This window comes from Rhipicephalus microplus, chromosome 5 (genome assembly GCF_043290135.1).
Source record: "Rhipicephalus microplus isolate Deutch F79 chromosome 5, USDA_Rmic, whole genome shotgun sequence".
NCBI lineage: Eukaryota > Metazoa > Arthropoda > Arachnida > Ixodida > Ixodidae > Rhipicephalus > Rhipicephalus microplus.
Genome location: NC_134704.1, coordinates 9,137,251 through 9,160,816, shown reverse-complemented (window position 1 = coordinate 9,160,816; position 23,566 = coordinate 9,137,251). Strand labels below are relative to the sequence as shown.

The 23,566-nt window shown below is 45.6% G+C and overlaps 1 protein-coding gene across 2 annotated transcripts; it reads right to left on the bottom strand.

The window, feature by feature from the left end:
* Positions 1-200: 200 nt before the first annotated feature.
* On the bottom strand, positions 201-17,604 carry LOC119175038 (adenosine receptor A2a). 2 transcript variants are annotated; one of them, XM_075894818.1, is made up of 3 exons: positions 17,475-17,603; positions 2,974-3,081; positions 201-1,961 (listed from the first exon to the last, which is right to left on the bottom strand). In XM_075894818.1, exon 3 carries the CDS (start codon positions 1,866-1,868, stop codon positions 915-917), a length of 954 nt encoding a protein of 317 aa, XP_075750933.1. In that variant the 5' UTR covers positions 1,869-1,961; positions 2,974-3,081; positions 17,475-17,603; the 3' UTR covers positions 201-914. The 2 variants fall into 2 exon arrangements, with proteins under 2 accessions (XP_075750933.1, XP_037282109.2); XM_037426212.2 differs by lacking the exon at positions 2,974-3,081 and having other exon boundaries at positions 17,475-17,604.
* Between the last annotated feature and the right edge of the window lie 5,962 nt (positions 17,605-23,566).

The window sequence follows — 23,566 nt, the reverse complement described above, 5'->3', positions numbered from 1 at the left end:
GTGGTGGAGTTGTGGTGTTGTGGTGAAATTGTGGTGGAGGCACCTTTGCAGATGCCTCCACCACAACTTCTCTGTTTGGCCACATTCGCACAGAAGCTTTAGTGTGTAGCCATCTAAAAGCTCTACAGCGATGCATTTAGCCCTGCATTTAGTTTCAAAAGATCTTTTTGCCTTTTAACACTCAGAAAACACAACACTGCTTTAAGAGTAAAAAAATTAGTAAATTTCCTTTATTTTGGCCCAAAATACGATCCACGAACGACACAGTTACAAGAAAAGCAAAAGAACACTGCAGGTTGCAACGAACTGAGATCGTTCTTGTCCATTGAGGCTCTAGTAACTCAGATCTCAATGATGATGTTTTGTGATGATTCGCTTTTTGACATCGTTTGCGTAGTTTAACATCGTTCATGCAACGCAACGTGCAGTTCCAGAATTTTGTATCCAACGGCACTTACATCCACCTCAAAGGAGAAATGTTCCACATGTTGAACGAAATGAGAAAATTAATGACACCATTTTCGCATGTTACGTTCAAACTTTGAAAAGCTAAGTATGACGTAAATGCATCTATGTATAGGTACAAACCCAACTGTGGTATCACATTTTTTTCCATTCTCAATTATGAATAATTGGTAAGCCCATAAACACAATTACGACAGCGCCAACCAGATCCTATCCTGTGGGACAATAACGTGGTTTGGTCAGCAAGGTTATGTTGTTCAAAGAGTGCAGATTCGGGCTCTGTTTCTCATATTGTACCGATGGGCATTTTATAAGGAGAGCTTGATATGGCAACTTCCCTGCAAATCTCACGAGACTTCAGCCCAATAAGAAACAACGTGCACTAATCGTGAAATCACAGGGTGCCTTTTTGAATAGAATCGCCAAAACCCGTTTGACGAAAGCCGCACTCAAGTTGGCCTCGCACCGTTCAATTTCCGAGGGCACAAAAATTCTCTAAAGGCGGCCCTGAAGTCTTTAGCTTTCCATCCATATATGATAGGGTTCACAGATGACTTGCCGAAAAACAGACAGATCACGTACGGCTTGACGTGCACTTGTAGACTGGTGCTCATGTCATAGAAGAAAGGGATGAAGACGATGATGGAGTAAGGAAGGACTCCCAGAATACACACCGCTAACACTAATGCCATGGTGCACGCAGTCCGGGCCTCTTGTTTCACTCGGTGATGGACATCACTGGTAGAGGCTACTGCTTTCAGGTGTTTCCACGAGGCACGGAACACAAAAAAGTACAAAACCAGAGTCAGGGCCGATCCAATGGTCGAGATACCGACTGTCACTAGGATGTAGATTCGGGAATAGACGTAACTGAGATCGCAGACGACATGGGCCGCATCCAGAGCTAGTGGGTAGTCCTCGTTGTCACCGACGCCCATGTAAGGCAACAGGCTGTACAAAAGGCATGAGATCCAGACGCAGACAATATAGCCAGCGGCGAGTCGGTATCGCATGAGGCGGTGGTACGATATACCGTGCACCACGGATACGTACCGGTCAACGGCCACACCCAGATGACTAAAGGAGGAGCACGCAGTCGAGTAGGTAGCGAACCAGTAGCGCAGCATGCAAAGCCTCCGGTGGCACGACAGATCTTCGAAAAAGTAGAAGGCGTCGTAGAAAGGGACATTGAGTGCGACCAGAAGGTCGGCACAGGCGAGACTTAGCACGAAGTAGTTGGTGATGGTGCGAAGTCGGGTGCATCGGCACACGGACACGATGACCAGAAGGTTGCCAAGGAGGGCGACAACGGCAAGACTGCACTGGATACCTGCCACCCAGACGATACTGCTGACACTGTATTTGGCAGGGTTACAGGTTGTATGGTTTGCCTCCATGGTCATCGAATGGGAGTACTATCGGTGAAGTGCCTGTCGCACCGACTTCCTACGCTGCTCTCTGTCATCTTGCACTGTTGTTTGGAACCCTCTGCAGCTCTGCAAGAAAAGAAAAGCCGCTTCGGTTACGAAAATATTGTTGCGCCGTGCCGCCACCATTGATTACAGGCCGCCTAAACGAAATCTCTAAAATCCCGCCTGGGAATTAAGGTGAGGTTGATTGCTTCCTCTCAGTACTTCTTTTTTTTTTACTTCAGTGCATTCTCAGCACGCTTTATGTTGTCGCGGCCGCTATGCCACGACATACTGATCCTAAAACAGTGTGCAGGTTGACTTAGAAGAGAAATGCTGACGAAATCTATTGTTTTCATGGTACTCCGGACCACTTTGTCAACATTCGTAATCGCGATGAAATTTCGTTCTGCGACCTTGCTAAGGGTGAGAGGTTCACTACAACAGCAAGAATGTTATTTTAGAGAATATTGGTTGAGGTTTTGAAGGTCTATGGGTATACTTTTCCTGACAACTCTGTGATTTTATCAGAGTCGTCTAGTAATTGCGCGGAACAAGAGAAAGTCCTTTCACACGTCCCGGTTGGCTTCGTAGAAAAGTAAACACATTTGTTGGCTTTGAAGTCATGTTACTGTCAACGACATTGTACTATGGTGAAATGTACAGTAAGATTGTGATTGTTTGGACCGAATTAATTTCGAGGAAATTGAAAGACGAGGGAAGATTCGTGAATTATAGCTTCTTTCCTCTACACACATAGTGTGAGCTGTAGTAATGTGCCGCACTGAATGAGTTGGAATAGCTTTATATTAAAAGGTAACGCGAAATTGACACGTAAGAGCATGAGGCTGCAGTACGTATCAACATTACCAACCAATGCGGTCATAAAAGTAAAACATATAAATTTGCATTGCCTCTATTCAGAGCTCACTGTGACTCTAATCTTCAGTTTCTACAAAAAAAAAGAAAACATAAAAGGAGCAGCTATAGAACAACTCTCTTCCTTTGTGTCCAACCTTACATTTGAAACCTCGTTCCAAAGATGAGGCAGAGCAGAAATAGCTCGGTGAAGGAAGAGCTCTGTTCCAACGGTACTCACGTCACATTTGCCAGAAGACGAGCCGTGCGCCTGCAAGCGGTGTAGCTGTGAAATGCAAGGCGAGCCTCCTGTCTGCCGGCTTGTGCATATTTCGCCTGCCAATGGGTTCTGCGGTGGGCGGATGTACGGATATAAAGCGCCTGTATTTGTGCACTTTTGGTACTCCGCGGCTATGTAGTTACGAAGTACCACAAGTAACATTGTAGCCCAAGATTTTTTTACGGCGGGATATTGAGTTGTATGCGATGTACAGGGTGTTCAAAATTAGGCATTATGGTTTTTTTTAAGTTCATCAGTGAGAACATGAAAACCACCTCTGTGAGAGAGAAAGAGAGAGAGAAAATTTAATGCGGAAAGGCAGGGAGGTTAACCAGAAAACATATCCGGTTTGCTACCCTGCACTGGGGAAGGGGTAAGGGAAAAGGGAGGAAGAGAAGCACAAACACACACACACACACTCGCACACAGTAGTGTCATAATCGTTCAACGAGGCGGGTCGCTCGCAGAAACTTCATCAGCGCCTTCGTTGCTTTCTGGCGTGAAGCTCGATCTTTCCGACATTCCAAGATTGACTGCTCAGAGAATGGCTGGTCGTCGAGGCGGGCAAACACTGCTGAGAGGGACTGTCGCTGAGAGCTGTACTGGGGGCACTGACATAAAATATGTTCAATTGTTTCGTCATTGTCGCAATGGTCGCATGTAGCGCTGTCTCTCATTCCGATGCGGCAGGCAAAAGCGTTCGTGAAAGACACCCCAAGCCACATACGGCAGAGAAGGGTCGTCTCGGATCGGGGTAGGCCAGATGGAATAGTAAGTCGTAGGCATGGGTCCAGGCGGTGAAGACGGGTGTGGAGAAAACCGGGCGTATTCCGCATAGACCTTGCGACATCCTGCGCAAGCGTATTAATCTTTGCTGCTGCGTCGCTTCTTGATAGTGGAATAGGTTCCATCTCTTCATTTTCGTGAGCATTCTTAGCTGCATTGTCGGCATGCTCGTTACCGATGATGCCGCAATGGCCTGGTAACCACTGAAAAGATATGTCATGTCCTTCGTCTATTAGGTGATGGTACAGTTGTCGTATTTCGAGCGCCAATTGGTCTTGAGGTCCACGACGTAGAGCATTGTGTAGACATTGGAGAGCTGGTTTCGAATCAGTAAAAATGCCCCATTTTTGTGGTGTCTCTTGGTCAATCCTGCGGAGTGCGCTGCGGAGTGCCGCGAGCTCCACGGCTGTCGATGTCGTCTTGTGTGACGTTCTGAACTGGATGGTTTCGGCTCTTGCTGGGAAGATCACAGCTCCTGCAGATCCTCCAACAGTTGTCGAGCCATCCGTGTAAAGTTTGACATGATCTTTGTATTCTTCGTGTAGCATGAGTAGAATCATCTGCTTTAAAGCTGGCGCCGAGAGCTCCGCCTTCTTGCGAATCCCCGGCACTGTCAAGCGCAGTTTTGGTCGGTCCAAGCACCAAGGAGGTGTTAGTATCCGTTCCGAAGGCGTGTAGACTGTTGGAAGGCACTCACGGAAAGTCAATACTCTCTTACAGAAGGAGGCACTCGGTCGATCTTCTGGAAGCGAAGCTAGGTGGTGGGCAGGGGCGCGAGCAAGGTGTCTAATATGAGCTATAAGCACCTCCAACGTAATGTGCACTGTGGCCGGATGATCTTTGGCGATTGCGATGGTTTCCGCTGTTGATGTACAGCGTGGTAATCCAAGACAAACTCTGAGTGCCTGGCCCTGGGCGTTTTCTATTGTGCGTATACTGCTTTTGCAAGCGTTCGTCAGAACCGGCAAGCTGTACCGCAGGTACCCCAGAAACAGCGTTTTGTACAAATGCAACATCGCGTGCACTGATGTGCCCCACGTTTTGCCTCCGAGGAACTTGAAAAGTTGTGCGATGGCCGTTAGGCGCTTCTTTAGAGTGGCCACATGGGGACTCCAGCAGAGATTTCGATCGATCGTGACCCCCAAAAACCTGTGGGTCCTGGCGTAGCAGACACTGTGTCCATCGATGGCGATGGGATATGACGTCATTACCTTCCGCGTGAACGCGACTAGCGCCGATTTCTCAGGAGAAATCTCGAGGCCTTGTTCTCTAAGGTACGCCGATATTGAATTCGCTGCTTTCTGGAGTCTCGCACGTACCTGAGGACGTGTTACACCTGATGTCCAGGCACAAATATCATCTGCATAGAGAGATATCTGCACGGAATCTGGTATGCGTTCAACGAGACCGATCAGAACCAGGTTGAACAGTGTGGGGCTCAATACACCACCTTGAGGAACACCACGGTGTGTATAATGTTCAGAAGTCGGCCCATCATCAGTTTGCATAAACAATGATCTCATATGTAGGTAGCATTGGATCCAGCGGTACACTCGCCCACCCAAACCAACTGACTCGAGGGCGTCAAGTATGGCTTCGTGAGAAACATTGTCATATGCTCCTTTGACATCTATAAATAGTGCGACAGATAACCGTCCGCTCATTTTCTGGTGTTGTACGTAGGTCACCAGGTCAATGACATTGTCAATGGAGCTCCGAAGACGACGAAAACCGGCCATGGCGTCTGGATATATTCTATGGCGTTCTAGGAACCACTCGAGTCTGGCAAGGATCATTCGCTCCATCAGCTTCCCTACGCAACTAGCCAGCGCTATTGGGCGATATGATGTCAGCTCTAGAGGCGATTTTCCAGGTTTGAGAAGTGCAACCAACCGGCTTGTTTTCCACTCTCTGGGGACCGTTCCATCTCTCCAAGACTCATTGAATACTTCCAGCAAAGCACTTCGTGCTCGATCACCGAGATTGCATAATAGGCGGTATGATATGCCATCCGGCCCAGGCGATGACGATCGATTGCATGAAGCAAGAGCCACATTCAGTTCTTCCATTGAAAAAGGCAGGTCCAGGTGCGGGTCAAGTGAATGTGGCGTGTAATCAGCAGTAAGGGCTTCTGTGCAATTTGGCGGGCCCGCAATCTTCCTACAAAAATCTTCCGCTACCTCGATATCCCTTCTATTTTGGAAAAGGGCCAAGGCTTTAAACGGAAAACGTTGTTGGGGAAATATGCGTAGGCCTCGCACGGTTCGCCATATTTGAGAAAGCGGTTTGCGAGGGTCTAGACTCGCGCAAAATTTCGCCCACCGTTGAAACTCCAGTTTGTCTATACGACGCTGGATCTTCTTTTGCATGCGCCTGGCCATCCGTAGATCTTGAATGGATTTTGTGCGTCGATATCTACGCTCCGCACGCCGACGAGTCGCACGGAGTCGCTCTAGCTCCACGTCCGTTTCTGAGGGCCTTGTAGAATATGCCAGCGTGCGCATCGCACTCTGCGCTGCTTGTTTGATCGCTTGCTCAATGCCAGAGGTTAAGCCTTTTTCACAAGCGTGTTCAATGTTGGTTGTGAATGCTGAAAGATCGATCCTCCGTACGGTTTTCGGCGGGTGGTCGCTAGCAAAGCCTTCGATGGTGAGATAACTGGGGATGTGATCGCTACCATGTGTCTCGATGTCTAAAAACCACTTAACGCTTGTGGCGAAGCGACGTGACACGAACGTCAAGTCCAAACAGCTGCTGTACGTTGATCCTCGCAGAAATGTAGGGCTCCCATCATTAAGTAGAGACAGTTCATGAGTAGATACAAATGAAGCCAGCCTCCGGCCCGTGGTATTGACTTTTGAACTTCCCCAGATTGGGTGGTGGGCGTTGAAGTCCCCTATAATTATCCACGGATCCGGGACGCTCGAAAGAATGTCATCCAGTCTTTGGCAATCAAAACGGGCTGAGGGAGATAAGTAGACACCTATTAATGTGAAGGTGAGGGTTTTCTGCTTCACAGTCAGGCAAACATATTGGTTCTCATCATGAGGCGACACAGGTTGAATGATGTAGGTAAGCTCCCGACGAATATACACAATGACCTTGCTGCTTTCGTTTCGGGTTTTGGACGGGATTGATTCGTAGCCGGATAGTCTGATCGGGTTTGATAATTTCGGTTCACATATTACGATGATTGGGAAACGGTTAGAAAACACATACTGACGAAAATCGGAAATCCGTGATCTAAGTCCTCTTGCGTTCCACTGGATGACTGATGCTTCTCTGACGTCTTTGCGGAACGATTGTTGATCTCCTGCCATGACTCTACGCGAGGGAGGCGAGGACTGGGCTCAGCGCGTCCAACACCTGTAACCCGCTTCGAGCGGTTGGAGTTCCCAGGCTTCTTAGTATGTCTGCCATGACAGCGACGAGGGATCGTAACATCGGGATGATCTGTCGATCGACCCTTGACACATCCTCAACGGAAGTAGACTCGGTGGAAGGTGTAGGGCGGCGAGGCCTCGCAGGAGGCTCCTTTGCAGGCTGCGTACGCGGAAGCGTAGGCCACTCATCCGCAGCTGTGAGCTTCTCCACTTCATTTCGCTTCGTGCTTACTACTTCACTCGTGCTCGGAGGAAATGGGTTATGTGCAACACTCTGTCCTACACGCCTCCGTCGGCGACTACGTCGCCGCCGTACCCTTTCAGCAGCCTCTCTGTGGGTTGAATTGTCCCTAACCATTTGTTTGATAATGGCGATTTCCTTCTTAATCCGAGGGCATTCCTTGGATGCAGCATCATGCGGACCATCACAGTTTCTGCACTTCAGACTTGTTGCCCGACATGCGTCTGCAGTGTGCGGCTCAGCGCATCGGGGGCATACTGTGGTGTTTGTACATACACTCTTGATGTGCCCAATTTTCATGCAGTTATGGCACTGGAGTGGTTTAGGGACAAATGGTCGAACAGGATGTCGAAAGTGTCCCACTTTGACATGCGATGGAATGGAATCTCCTTTGAACATTATCTTTACACAACGGGTGTTTCCGAGGCGAAGTACGTTCGCGATGAGAACACCTTCGTTCGCTGGTTTTATGAGAGTTGGGAGGTCCGAGTTTGCTATGGCCAAATCAATGTCGTAGATTACTCCCGCCATGCAGGCACCGTCCATTGGAATAACCGGTCGAACTTTGATGCCTCCCAAATCTGATACTCTGCGAAGCTTGTCTATGGCGCTGGCAGTCATTGTGTCCACAGCTAGAATATTCTTCCGCGTGTTCACCCGGATATCCTTAATGTCGTTTGGTGCTACCCCCTCAAAGTACATAGAGAGAGCTTGCCTGTTTACTGCTCGAAGGCTGATGGTGGAGTCCTCGGGCATGAAGAGGATGGTGTGCGGCCAGCATTCTCCTTTTGACTGAGACGTTAATGTCCCTGCTGGTGAAGACGGCTTGATACTTCTTCTTTTGGCCTTCCTGCTTCTCACGGTCTCGAAGTCGTCATCCGACGAGTCATCGCCAGTGGCCGAGTACAGCTCCGTGTCCTCGCTGGTGCTCGAACAGGTGCTTCGTTTCCGCGACGAGCTTGCCAAAGGTGGTCTATGGTCGGACAGAGCCGCAGAAGGCTCCACGTCCACAGCCATGATGCAGTGACTATCACCGTTGGCCTCACTGGTTCTGGGCCAGGCGCGCTGATTTTCCGAGGAGCTCGCCATAGCAGACCTCTGGCTGGGCGGACCAGTGGATGACTCCGCGTCCGTCGCCTTGGGGCAGGGAGCAGCGTCTCCCGTAAAAAGCGAAAAACTTGATAACAATGCTCGGAGCCGAAAGCAGAAGCGACCACCTCTGTGGATAACAATTATATTCAGGGGGACACAAAAGTAAGACAATAATTAGTCATGAAGCGGAGCCGCCATGGAGGCTTGGACGCCGTCCATGGTTGGTGGCGAGCCCGAGAACACTCGTCCACTCCGAAGTGTAGTGGACGCGGGAATGTCGGTGTCGGTACATCGCGACTGCACCATTGTAAGAGTCAGACACAGCGCCCGTTCCCAATAACTACGATGTAATAATTAACTTTTCAGAGGTTGCAGCAAGTGGGAATGTTTGTATTGGAATGTTGTAGGCAGTCGCATTTATACACTGTTTCACTCGGAAGTATTTTTCAAGCCTTTCTGCGCCACTGCGAAGTTCAATGGTGGTTTACATGGCTGCGCATGCAAGTCAGTCAGCCCTGGCGTAAAACTCCTCCGCGATATACCGTGGAAGTTGCGTGCACCATTTATCTGACCAGTCGTAGGCACGGGCAACGATAATGATGGTTAACATTTTACTATTGGCCAGGCTACGACTGTTCGTCCTATTCGGGAGGATCATTGCGCGTATCCTCACCGCCCTTCATACGCAATCATGGAATCGGCTAATAAACTTTGCAGCGGGATATCTCGGAGCACCCACATACTAAAAGAATTACTCCAGGTAGAACTGTATATGAACGCAATTGCCTCCAAGTTTTCAATAGAAGCACGCTTACTTCGGGCAGTCACTAAAAAAGTAATTGTTAAATCTTAGTTAATTGAGTGGCTGAACGCGATAACTGATGTCTCACTTTGTGTGCCCCTGGATATATGAGTATATATATGCAAGCGGGGTTTTCAAGCTTCTCCCAGGGCTGAATTTTGAGAAAACTATAAAGGTTAACTCAAACACCCAGTATTTGTGCATGAATATGTGTTTAACATTAATTCGCATTCGATTTACGTTATGCTTACAAAATCTCAAATTCTGCGTATTATATAAATGTTTACAACGATGTCGGAATCGCATGCACATATTTAATTCCCTCCTTGGGACAACACTGTTAGTCTTACGTGCGAAGTCGGTCCTGAAATGCTGAACGAGCCGGGCGCGCTCACTGGTTTGGATGCAAATAGAGTTCGCGTTTGCGTAGCGAACGCACTCTCGCAATGTGTTATGCGTCACAAACACCAAAGAAAAAACAAGGGAAGGGGGGAATTAAACGCGGCCTTCTCGCAGAAGGCGTCATTTGCCATGTAACTGCGGTCTGTAACTTCCCTCTCCCCCTCCCCACCCACCCCCTTGCCTCCGTATCATTACGAACGTCCCGGGTGACATCAGCTGCATATTAATGTTTCGTTGGAAACACTAGAGCCTACTTGTCATGCACCAAGAGCCATGAAGTGTCAATGCAGCCAAACCAGTCTTCGAAGTGTGTCGTTTACCTTTGTAGACTTCCTATTACAAACATCCACACACTGTGCTATGTAGAAACATGATAGAAGCAGTCTTGGGGGTGGAAAGAAAGGCAAATTATGTATTGAATCGTGTATCTAGAAACATCCTGCTCGATAATGTATCTCCCTGTCTCATGTATTGTCTCTTCTGTTATTTTCCAAACCAGTGTTTTTCTTTTTGTTTTGTTTTGATGTTGTTGTTGTTTTGCTCCGGAGAGCATTATTAAGTGATTGATATCAGGGTTGAACTATGCCTAAGGTTCGTCCTCCATTTCTGAAAGGATTTCAGTGGAAACTCACGCAGTCTTCAGTACTCGACTGAATGAAAGCTGTGTTCCCATCTGGACGAAAATCTTATATTTTGTGCTGTTCATTCCGGTAATCCGAAAGTATCCAAATGTAAGACATTCAGTTATGATAACTTTTCAGGTTACTGGCTTCACGAGCCTCAAGTATTTTGCTTCTAATGAAATGCGACCACTGTAGCCGGGTTGGAACTTGGGATTTCCGGTTTGTGTATATATATATATATATATATATATATATATATATATATATATATATATATATATATATATATATATATATATATATATATATATATATATATATATATATATATATATATGGGTGTGTGTGTGCACGCATCACGTAAGCTGAAAGATTATATACCTTCTTCACTGATTTTCGTATTTAAGCTCCATGTGCTCCCTGAAGAGAAAACACGAGGACACGCCGGCCAGCACACGTTATTTTCACCTTTGTTTATTATTCCACGGGAAGCTCGCATTTTTCTAACATTCTTCGTGGCTCTTCGGTGAGCAACTTTTGTTTGTTACATGTAGCGAGACGACCGGCTGGAAATCGTCCCTCGTGTGGCAGTGATGAGCTCTGCAGAACCGACGCTCGGACGGCTTGCGTGGTTTGGGCGCGAGGCGCACATTGCGGTACTTCACGCAGCCAAAAAGCATGCCTGTATAGCGAAGTGAGCGGCGGTCATTGTGCAGCCGTTCATTCGAAAAGGTTGCGTTCACAACTTGCTGAAGTCGTGATTTTTCTATCGTTATCACAAGACGGCTGGCCGCAAAGAAATTCGTGAAATAAGCACTAGTCGCGCAATGGTTTTTAACGGCGCGCAGAATCTATATATAGCTTGTAACAGAATAGAAAGTTGGGCGAGTTGGTGTGTATTCATATTCAAAGAAAAGCGGCGCACAAAAAAGACGGAGACAAAGAAGAGAACCACACACAGCGCTGCACTCACAACTGAAAGTTTAATCCGAGCAACAAGAATTTAAAAAGTAATAGCCGCGCATGACAAGTGAGGTACAACGAGATTAAGTGATACGCTCATCAATAAAAGTGAACTCTTTTTTGTGCAATGTAACCGAGGTCTGGCTTACGCAAGCATCACGTGACTTGTTAATATAATAGGCTTCAGACACCTCACGGGTGAATTGATCGTGGTGCTTAAAAATAATAACAGTGTTAGACAGAAGAGGTGTGCACCCACACGTGGCACAATGCGAAGCTAAATGAGAAGGCGTGCCGTTATGCAAAGAGAGATAGTGCTCCCGCAACCTTTTATTGATACAGCGGCCCGTCTGTCCCACATAATGAAGGCCACAAGATAAAAGAATGCGGTACACCACCCCCACAATACAAGGCACATACTTATGGGGGTGGTGTACCGCATTCTTTTATCTTGTGGCCTTCATTATGTGGGACAGACGGGCCGCTGTATCAATAAAAGGTTGCGGGAGCACTATCTCTCTTTGCATAACGGCACGCCTTCTCATTTAGCTTCGCATTGTGCCACGTGTGGGTGCACACCTCTTCTGTCTAACACTGTTATTATTTTTAAGCACCACGATCAATTCACCCGTGAGGTGTCTGAAGCCTATTATATTAACAAGTCACGTGATGCTTGCGTAAGCCAGACCTCGGTTACATTGCACAAAAAAGAGTTCACTTTTATTGATGAGCGTATCACTTAATCTCGTTGTACCTCACTTGTCATGCGCGGCTATTACTTTTTAAATTCTTGTTGCTCGGATTAAACTTTCAGTTGTGAGTGCAGCGCTGTGTGTGGTTCTCTTCTTTGTCTCCGTCTTTTTTGTGCGCCGCTTTTCTTTGAATCTATATATAGCTATTTATGGACCTATTTCGTGTTTGTAAACAGCAGTAAGCGCCATCGACATACTAAGGCGCTTGTAGCGACGTCATGGCACGATGACTCCGTCTATAGCCCAAAGCTCACCACTGCCTCTGTAGGTCTATAGCACCTACCACTGTTTACAAACATGCAATACGTATATAGCTATTTTGCTTGATAATTATACTTATTCGCATTGTTTTTACTCGGTAAATACTTTCATGGCATCTGTTGCATTCGTGAGTGTCATCAACGTGAATGGGTGTTGCAAATGTTGCTTTTTTATATGACGTTTGCTTTATATGCTTCCTAATTAAAAGATGCCAGTTGTCATTGCTTTTGTTGTTTTCTTTTTTTCCTTCTTCATGCTGAACGTGTACGACGAGAACTCCTGAATTGAATAAGTGCTGGCATTTCACTTTCACGAAGTAGTTCTCGATGGTGAAGCACTGCGTGTTTTTGTTTTGTTGCTGTTGTATTATCATATGTTTCATATCATGCATCAGCAACCACTACCTAAAGCATCATATGAGACACAGGCGGTACTTCTGAAATAAATAAACTGTGGTATAAAATAAGTAGTCTGTTAAAGTAACATATGCATGAATGCCAACTCGGCCTCGGCTGATACTACCGCGTACTATAAAGCATGTGTGTTTGCTTATTAATGTATTTCTTCACTAACCTGATTATTCTTTCTATTGTCCCAAAGCAGGATGCAGTTTATAGTGCGGTCGCTATGATGAAGGAGCAAAGGCCGCAATAAGCAAGCTAGCTGCGCCAACACAGAATCAAGGCCACCCGCTTCTTTTTTACTTTTTCGGAAAAACTCCAATAATGAAAACATCCTGCTGCTAGCCGCCCTCCTCCCCCTGTTATTTCGTGCCCACGGCGACGCGGTTGGCGGCATATGCGGTTCGCGAAGCACCTGTCCAGCCGCGGAAAAGGTGTTTGCCTTCGGGCGCAAGCCTCGGGGTATCGATAGCCTCTTTATCAACTCGAGCTGGGGGTAAGGTAAACCAGGCCCAGTGTATCGATAAACATCCTTCGCGTTGCAGCCCCCGCTGCATCGGAAGAACCTGTTGTTGGCCAAGTGAAGAGCTGACAATGTCGGTCGCCGTGTAGTGTTTCATATATGCGGAAACACGAGTATGTGCTCTTGCTCGCTGAGTGGCGCTGCTGCTCTACATAGCAGTATGTTGTTCTCGAGCAACGCCGTCCATCCATTTCTTACCGCAGCCTCTCTGCCACGATGAGCTCACTCGATTTCGTCAAACCGAAGCACGTTTTTGTCCTCTGCAAGAATGCCACTATAACTACTCATCTTGTGAGCCCACCATTGAATAAATATTTGAGTAGTGAATATTGCGACTTAATCTAATAGTACCACATGCGAGTGAAGTACCGAAAAATGTTTTTCAAGCCTTTGAGAATTAAACACTAACTTTTGCGAAAAACATAAAAGAAAGTTGTCATCCTAGTATTTGTACCTTTAACACTAATTGTACTAGTCAGATAAAAAATAATAATAAGCATATTATTCACATTCACGGGTTTCTCTAAAAGAAGAAACTTGGACCATCTGCTGCTAGAGGGAACCATGAGTAGATGCGAAGCAGTGGGCGATAACACTTACACTGGCGGCGACGTTGACGCTGGTGCTCATCAGGCGAAAGCCAAGTAAAGAAACCCTTCACGGAATTCCGGACACGTGATCCAGTGCCTACGTATACGGGGTCGCCAGTAAACGGTTGTTCAGCGCGAGCTGTCAGTGTTATACTTGCAGACGCTGCCTGCGTTGGTCTTGCGAGGGAAGAGAGGAAGACGGGAGTTACAGTTTTGCGGATGTCTTCCTGAACCGGCACGAGACGTGAGCATGAGCAGTGGGGGTGCACGGAGGGACAGCGTGACACAGGCTAGTCAAAGAGCTGCTTCGCACCTAAAAGCACTCATGGTAACTATATGGCTCTCCGAATAGTGTGGCCACTGCGCAGGTCTTGATGTTTGATGCCATTCGCAAGACGGTAAGGCTACAGTACTTTCGAATTAATCTTTTGTTTAGTTGAGTGCAGTCGCTGCACTGCACTCAAATAAGTAGGTATTCGCAGCCTATTCGAAAATCGTCGTATTGTGAATAACTGCTATTCAATTTGAATACCGAGTCGACAGCAACAAAATTCGATAAAGAAAACTAGCAATTTTTGAAATATTCGCCCTGCTCTATGCAATTTCGGTACTTAAGTAGACGATGATCATCACCAGCCTGGAGCTATTACACTTCATGTGGTGGCCCGTAAACTAAAATATGAGAAAAATGAAGACTTGGTAGCGAAATCGAAACTTCTAGATTGTTTATATCTAAGTGCATTGTAAGATCAGGGAGACAAAAAAAAAGGGGGGGGGGGCAACCCCGCACCGGCAAGCGATGAGGAGTCAACATGATGATTTCAAGGAGCACATATTGGGGGTTTATTTATTTAGCAGTGTTTGAATTTACACAATGCATTGAATAACGAGTACAAAACATGGAATATGATGGCATACCCCTTGGCTTGCAATACTGGTCTCCGGTGGTCAGATGCACTGTAGGCCCCGAGTCCACTCACCCAAAAAGTGGCCCGAGTCACTACTTATGTGGAATTTTGCAGCATTCACGGGTACGTGGACCGCGGGGACAACCACGGTTTTCCACCGATTGGCAATCGGCTTCTATATGGACCAATCAGACAAAGCGAAGTTAGCCAATCCTGACACGGGTAAACATGGTTGCGTGAATCCTCCTTCGCGACGAAACTAGCGCAACTTCTGTAAACAGCACATTCCAGAAAGCGGCCGTGACGCGAAAGCACTTGCTGGAATCACTGTCTCTTGTCGTCCCGGAGACTCCCTGCGTATAGGCCCGCTCGTTTGGGCGCCGTGTGCATGGGAACCGACCGAAGGCAGCCTCTCCTATTCAGCTCGGTTTCTTCTTTGAAGGTTCCTCTCCAAAATAGGTTGTAAAAAAACTTCTCTAACAGCACTTGACACAGAAAAGCTCTGTGACAGTAGTTGAAAAAAAATTATGCGTTACATCGCCTTCGCGACAACCTGACACGATATATCTGGCCTCAAAAATGCAAAAGAAATTTCCTTGGACGATTCTCTTTTCGTTCAGATTCACAAATTATTTGATGCATAAGATTATCGTTACTGATTTTTTTTTACGCACAACCATCGACAGTGACTTAGGAAGTCATCAAGTAGTCGTTACAACCCCATTTTTATCTCAAGGATTCAAACTGGCAGTTAAACTTGGTCTACACAGTATACTTTCCTAAGAACACTAGGTACGACCAATGCATAAAAATTTTAGAAATAATATGGTTATTTCAGAGTATCCTTGTGTTTCCGAGCGCTAAGAACGACTTTTACTGGATAAACAGGCAGCCTGAGTCCTCGTTGGTTTCATGCATACTAATTTTCGCTTGTAATAACGCGCCTACATTGGGCTGAAGTGGCATTCCCAATGATCAAAGGTGCGTACGCTTAGCTACTAAAGGAAGTTCTAACTGTGAGCTTTCAGTCGAAGTTTTTCTGAGGCAGCATCTATAGCTTTTTGGCAGTATATCTTTGGAAACTAAATTGCAGGTGATAACAATAAATAGAGCTTGACAAACCTTTAGTATCATTTGAGCTGTTTCTTCAAGTGATTTTTTTTCGTTCAGTTCCATAGGCAGGCCCTACGTGTACGTATGAGCGTTTAAGCTCTCTTTAGAGTACCTTTCGAGGCACCACGCTTGAAACATAGCCCACAAATAAAAGCTAATTTTGCGAAAAGGTCATATTGCGAAACCTTGCTTAATTTGTTCTTCCTAATTTTTTATATGGGTAGTAGTTTCGAGCATACTTAACCATTAAAGAGTACAATACATAGCGTTCACAATGTTTGTCTGATAAAGCTAAAACAGAAAACAGTTATTTTTAAGCGCTTTCTTTGACTTTAAAGCAAAAGCTAAAAACAAGGAAATGATGCAGATAATCCAGCGCGAACAAATTACTAGCAATTCCGAAAAACCAACAAGATAATCCATTACGTCCCAACCCACTTCAATCTCAGGCGAGGAAAGAAAGCATGAAAAAATAGAACCCAAGAAGCTTCAAGACTGGACTCACTTCGTTTAATTAACTTGGCGAAGTTGCCAAGCTGGTAGCGCTACCTGTGCTGCAGAGGAAATGGTTTATCGTTTGTAATAAACAAAATGTGCAAGAAGAAAGTGTTTCTACCAAGCTTTCTTAACGGGTCGCTAGCTTCAAACTTTCAGTATGATTCCACTGCCTGAATTTTTCATTCATTGGAGAAAAACGTTTCTTCTTTTTTTTTTTTTTCATGCAAGGGCCAGTAGTTATGGAAATGCCATATATGCTTTTGAATTACGAATTTCCTCGCACTTTGCTATGGTGGGTCTGCAATGTCAGCAATGGTCACTGTCCTCTCTAAACCATGTTGGTTTGCTGGCTGAGAGTATTCGCAAATAGTATTCCCCGTTTTAAGCAGCTGGCGTCAATTATTATCAGGGGTGCTCCTCCTGCTTAATGCCTTCAAGCCAGTATACATAATGAGCAATTTATTAAATAATTACCTAATTACCAAGATCTCATAGACTTATCATCTTCTTTCCAATACATTTCACACACACCCATTTGTTTCTCTTTTTTCACTTCGTTTGATATCGTCGCGCTGCGACCAGCATTTATCAAGCACTTAAATTACGGCCCAAGAAGTAACCAGCCATCTTCTCAGGGAACGAAGCTATTACGTGATGGCCACATTGAAGGATATTCGTGATGTTCACAAAAAGATAAATTACCGATAAAAGTATTAAATAACCTAGCACTGACTACCCGCAATATTATCTAAAAAATTTGATCTAATACAACTGATCTAATAACACGGTAACATTGTCCTCCATTTTCCGGAAATATCCTGCAATAAAACTGCTCTTCAGAGAAAATGTCAACCGATCGTGACTACTGCTAACCAATGGCAATGAGTGATTACGACATAAATGATTTTCATATTGTGCGCCTTTTCTGCAACAGATGGAAGCTGTGAAAGTGGGAATAATCTATATAGAGACAGTGTACGTTGAAAGGAGGGTGCATAGTCAAAAAAAAAGATGATAAGGACGCAAGAACGTCGAGTTGTTTCATATGGCCTCTCTAACTCGCACATTTCAAGTGACCACTGTCCATTTGGAAGCGAAAAAGCAACTTAAATAGTCCAACTCACCCATGTCTTCGAATATACTCCCGGGAGCGTTGTGTAGCCCCTTTTGGTCAGTCGGTGAGCAACGTGGACGACTCGCTGGCCGAGGCCATGAGGAAGGAATACGCGCGGCCGTCCGTGCAAGGCGAGAGGCTCGAGGACTTTAGCGGCGGCCGCCACGGCAACGCGCTCGCGGAGGCGCCTGCTCCGCTTCCTCCTCCAGTCAACTCTCCTCCTCCGCTGCATTCGCTATGACCACGCTGCGGCTACATCGTAGGAAGCGCGCGAAACACAACGGACCAGCAGTTCGTCATTCAAAATGCACGCTTCCCTTAATACCGCGGCAACACGCAGCGCTGGCCCAATATTCGGACGTCCTTGGCTTGGCAACGTAAGCACGCAGGCGAACACTACACCACGCCCATTAGTGATGAGCGAAACAGCCAATTCAGGAATTGTCGACGCGAAGAGGTGCTCAGAGCAGCTCACATTTCCTCAATGAAATAATGGCAGTTTTCACAAAGGGATTGCTTTAAACGCTTTGTTTAACCAGTTTGTGTATAACTTACATGGAAGTGACGGGTTGCGTGTGGAATAGACGTATAAATATTGCACCCGCACGAATGCTTGATGCTTGCATAAGTCAAGATGATTTATTTAGTACTACCGAAGGTCCCTAATGAATGAAGCGCTAGGCATGGGCATGGAAGGCGAGCCAGGCTTGCTATAGGGCTAGTGAGTGCCGACAGAGTGTTATTTATGACATTTATATTGGCCCTCGCAACAGCGTCATCGGTGAACGGAAAACAAGAAACAAAGGTGACAGAACTGCACTTCGCTTCAGCTCCAGCCATTCTAGCTTGGGTGCTCGTAAAAACTGATGAAATTGAGGTGGTTACCGCAAGCACGCAAAATTTAATCGTAACTAACAGATAAGAAAGCCATGACAAGCATCGGGGATGGTATTTGAACTAATTATAACGTAAATGTGAAGAAATTATTGTGGACGAAAATATAAGTCGGCGTCTATCAGCGGCGAGTTCTTCACATTTAGATGATAAATACTAAAATAGCATGTCATATGTTTTCGGTGGCTCTCTAGTAAGTTAGTTATAATTAATGTGTGTCTATGCCAAATAAAAAACGAGCCCTTAAAATTCCCCATCTTTTATTGGTCCACATAGCTTGTGAAGTAAGCCAATTTGTAACCATTATGTCACGGCGAAGCTTTTTAGGGGGCTCGGCTGTCGTATTCTCTCGCAAGTTGACGTAACGCAAGCAAAACCGCGTATGACATGGCCATCTGAGCTCGCACCCAAGAGAAACCTTCTTCCACTTGTTCTTGAAGGCAATCAAGAAAGATTAAAAGAAAGAACTGGAAAAGAGAAACAAAGAAGGCTCCACGCTTCTTACAGGCTGGGAGGGGGAAGCTGGCCTAATTTGTTTTTTATTGAGAATAGAAACATGCCTGGCAAGACTGCAGTACAGTAAAATAAGTTTAGACATTTTAAATTTTGCACAGCGTGCATTGGCAAAGGTAGATGACAAAGTGTGAATCCCTGTTTCTTTCGCCATTTTTTATTATGCAAAGAGAAAATCTACTAGAAGAACCCCTACGAAATTTGGGCTTAAACTTGACACTTCCAGTGATTCTTTCATTTGGCGCAGTCGCATTTGGATTCAGCCACAGGAGCGTTTTTACTGCTGTTACAAATTTCTTACGGCAATCTAAAAGAATGGAATGCTAAAAATCAGTAACTTCAACTGTTTTATGTATATTTTTTTTCTTTTTTGTATGTTTATTATGTTTTCTTTTCAACGTTTTTTTAGAAATTTAACGCCTTTTTATTATTACCTATATTACCTAATTATTCCAACCCTCTCTTTCAAGAAGTGAATTAATTTAAAAAGCAAGGCACCGTCCCATTCATGGCCTATTCCCCTAGGTGGGTTGCGCCAAGGTATTGAAGAACCAACCAACCAACCAAGCCTTTAATAAAAAAAGCTATGAAACCTTGGGAACTTAACAGGTCTACAACCAGGCATTTGCCATTGGTCACATTGGACGCTTTATGCCAGCATTAAAGGTACATCACATTCCACTTTTGTGACGGGTGACACAGTTTGCCAAAGTCGCGTTAGTTTCATGGTAACAGGCTGACCACTGATTCAAAAAGACGTACCACCGACATTACACGCATCGATTTGTAAAACACGATAGAAAACAATGTGCGCAGTCGAACAGAATCCTGTAGCAACGGGGCCGAAACGATCTCCAGCTAGTACTAATGAAGCCGGTGCTTTAGTCGAAGCACTATAGGACGACGGCACAAAGTGGCACTTGCCTAACGCGACTTCCATTTATTTCCAGGAGTGCGCCAGGTGGTATGAAATTCGTTTCTCTTATAACTTAGGCGCTTAAATGGCGGCGATCTTCACCAAGTTCGAGCCAGGCTTTGCTTCGCCAGCAAAGAACGCGCACAAATGCTCTCAGGTTCAGTACTTGTCACGTCAACAAGAATACCAAGAAGTTAAATATGATTTCTTGCCGCTCTACGAAGGAAGACACGAGAAGGAGACAGGGACTACAGGACAGGTTTCCCTGATACCGCCTGTCTCGTAGTCCCTGTCTCGTCGTTCTCGTCGTCAGCAGTAGGGCAAGAAATCATCAATATATACCAAATAGCCCAATTCATCACTCTTCTAACCAAGCAAGTGAACTCTCTATCACCATGGGCGTTATTAACTAAAACATACCTCCGAAGACACATGGTCTCTTGAGATAACTAACTTGTAATAAGCTTTCATTCTTTCAAGAACGTTCTTGAATTACCCACAAAATTAACGGAATCTTCTGATACTTTTATACAGGCGTCTATCAAATATATGCACCATTAAAGCAGCTGTCCGAGCGACTTGTGTAAGCAATCTTTTAGTTTTTTTTTCTTTTTCAATATGAATTCCCCCGTCGAGAGAGCAAGTCGCCAAACTTACATTAATCAATCAATCAATTTTATTGTAATTAGTAAAAATGGTTCATAGTGATAATGTACAGAAGGAGGCACCGAAATCAAAGACTTCAATGGGACCTACTCACTTGATACGCACTTGCTAGGAATGATCTGCAACTTTTTATGCAGTGGCTGACGACGATGAAGAATAATGCCAGAAGTGGGTACAGTTATTAGGTGATCAAGAACGAATTTTCTAATGAGTTGGAGCATTGGATGACCCACTGGGGACACAATTCGCAGTGTGTGATGCCTGGTTGTTCCTTTGATGTTCTCAAACGCTTTATTACGCATTCTAACGCGATTGTTTTCCCAACATGAGAACCTCCTAAGGCCAGTTTAGAAACGTGTTCCAAGCACCGCCGTCGCTCAGTGGTAGAATACTGGGCTGGCGCACAGTAGACTAATGTTCTAATCCCATTTTGTTCTCAATTTTTTTCTTATTTCTATAGATACTGGTTACGGGCCCCCGCGGTGTCAGAGCGGCGGTGGACAAGTATACAGTGCCGCACGTGACCCGTGAACAGATCAATCAATCAATCAATCAATTAAAGAACTTTATTTTCACCAAAAACAAAAAACATTTACGGTGAAAAAAGGTGGCCGGGAAAAAAGCTGTCCAATGACAGCTTGACAAAGCCCCAGCCACCCATCGGCGGTGAAACGACAGGGTACAGCACCTGATAAAAGTGGTCTCATAAGAACTTTCGCTGTAAACGTTCGCCGTTCCTAAGTAGTCCAGAATGTGATGTGTTCGTTGGATTGGTCGGTAGTCGGGTACCGTTACTGTGTTGAGCTTGCGATAGTCAAGGCAGACAAGTACGTCTTTCACCTTTCTTTTCCGCTAAGATGACCGGTGTGGCATAGGGCGACAACGAAGGCCTCACAACACCTTCCTTAATGATGGTGTCAACTTGCTTGTTAATTTATCGCTTCGTCGGCCTGTGAACAACTGCATGGTGCTCCATAAATAGGGACAGCATTTGTAAGTGCAATCCTATATTGCTTAAGTATTGGTGCATCTAATATATGTCTGGAATTTCAATCTCGTCATACTTATTTGATAGGAAGTCGAGCCCTGTTGATCCATGTTCTGGCAAGTTTTCTGAATTCAAGGTTCTCATCAGCGGTGCTTTAGTGGTTTTCTTTTCATTGTGATTCTACAGGTTCAAATTTTCACGTCCTTGGGTTGGCTTTTCAAGTTTACAGTACAGTACAGTTTACAGTACGAAGTGCTGTCTCGGCCAAGAAGTATTTGTTTTCTCATACCTCGCAGAACATGGACATAAACTTCATTATGACATTTCTAATTTGCTATTAACTGTTTACGTGACCCAAAGTTCAAATGCTTGAAGTACGTTCCTGCACCGTGATGGTGGAGTCTTTTATCAACTGAAGCTTGAGCTGTTTGTATACATCTTCACTGATACAAGTAATTGTTGCTCATGTACCAATATTCGCAGTTACTGGCCATCCGCGCATCTAACTGTAATAATGAAACTCTGGGTCGCTCTTCTCGCTTCCCTGTCGAGACTCACTAGCAGACGCGTTGCCGCGGCGCGGACATTCATTGTGCCAATGAAACTGTCGCGGGAAACCAGCAGCCGAGCAACAACTACATTCATTTTGTGGGACATTCGGTCGAGAAGTCAATGTTGGCTGCTGCGGTCTGCTGAAGAGACGTGAAGCTCTCGATGTAGTACTAGGAGTACGAGTAGGGGAGATTTCTCTCACTTGTCTTATCAACCCACTGGGCAGCGAGCGGTGAGCCATACTGATGACGAGTTGAGAGCCCGGTGAGCGCCAGCTCCCCATCAGGAGCAACACCGTCAGTCAATCCAGAATATATGTGGCACTACTTATGGTCGGCCAAGAGGCACAGTCGCTTTTTTCTCGTCGTTGTAATCCTGGATGGTCTGCCGTCGTTTTAACCGGTAATGGATGAAGAGACGAAAGGCATCTCCGTCAGTCATAGCAAAGCGATTTCCTATGTCGCACTTTTTTAACGTCCTAAATGTCGTGGTTGCTGAAAATTTCTGTTAGGTTCGATGTATTCGCTGAAGTGACTGACCTGATCGCGGTGGGTAGTGTGCCCTTTTTTGTGAAAGGGAACACAGCGACGCGCTGCCTGCGCGCTCCGGCGGTTCCTGGCAGCGCGTTCAAGCGGGAGCGAGAGCAACAAGTCTCTTTTCGCGTCATCTCGCGGCGAGCAAAGCAACCATTCGTTGCTGATATAGAACAGCAAGCTTGCAATACCTCCCCCTTCAAGGTGATTAGCGTCTCTCGCGTAATCACCTTGAAGGGGAGGGGGTCGCAATCTTCCCGCTTGTTCCAGATCAGCAATGAATGGTTGCTTTGCTCGCCGCGAGATGACGCGAAAAGAGACTGTGGTTGCCTTCGCTCCCGCTAGAACGCGCTGCCAGCAGCCGCCGGAGCGCAAAGGCAGCGCGTCGCCGTGTTCCCTTTCATAAAAGTTGACCCTGCACATGATGCCTCGGTCACCTTCATGTCGAAACGGAGTAGCCACTTGTCGACAGAGACGTCTTTGGGTATTCCCTTGTACTTCGGTATATTGGGCGGAGGCTCAGCCATGGCAGGTTGATGATGTGGATCCTGTCGACTTGTGTGACGTTGGAGAACAGAGATACGTCGTGGTTCAGATGCCATCCATTTAGTTCGTTTGTCTGTTTTCCTACGATATATGACATGTACCCATTTTGGGAGATTGGCTAAGAATGCGACGTTTAGACTTTTAAGTGATCTTTTAAGAATGGTAGGTGACTTATTAATGATATGTGATAATACGTGAGACATTATATTTAAGCAATAAATTTACACTTTATATGTATATATATAAAATTTAAATTAAACCTCAAATATATATATATATATATATATATATATATATATATATATATATATATATATATATATATATATATATATATATATATATATATATATGCCCCGCCACGGTGGTCTAGTGGCTAAGGTACTCGGCCGCTGACCCGCAGGTCGCGGGTTGAAATCCCGGCTGCGGCGGCTGCATTTCCGATGGTGGCGCAAATGTTGTAGGCCCGTGTGCTCAGATTTGGGTGCACGTTA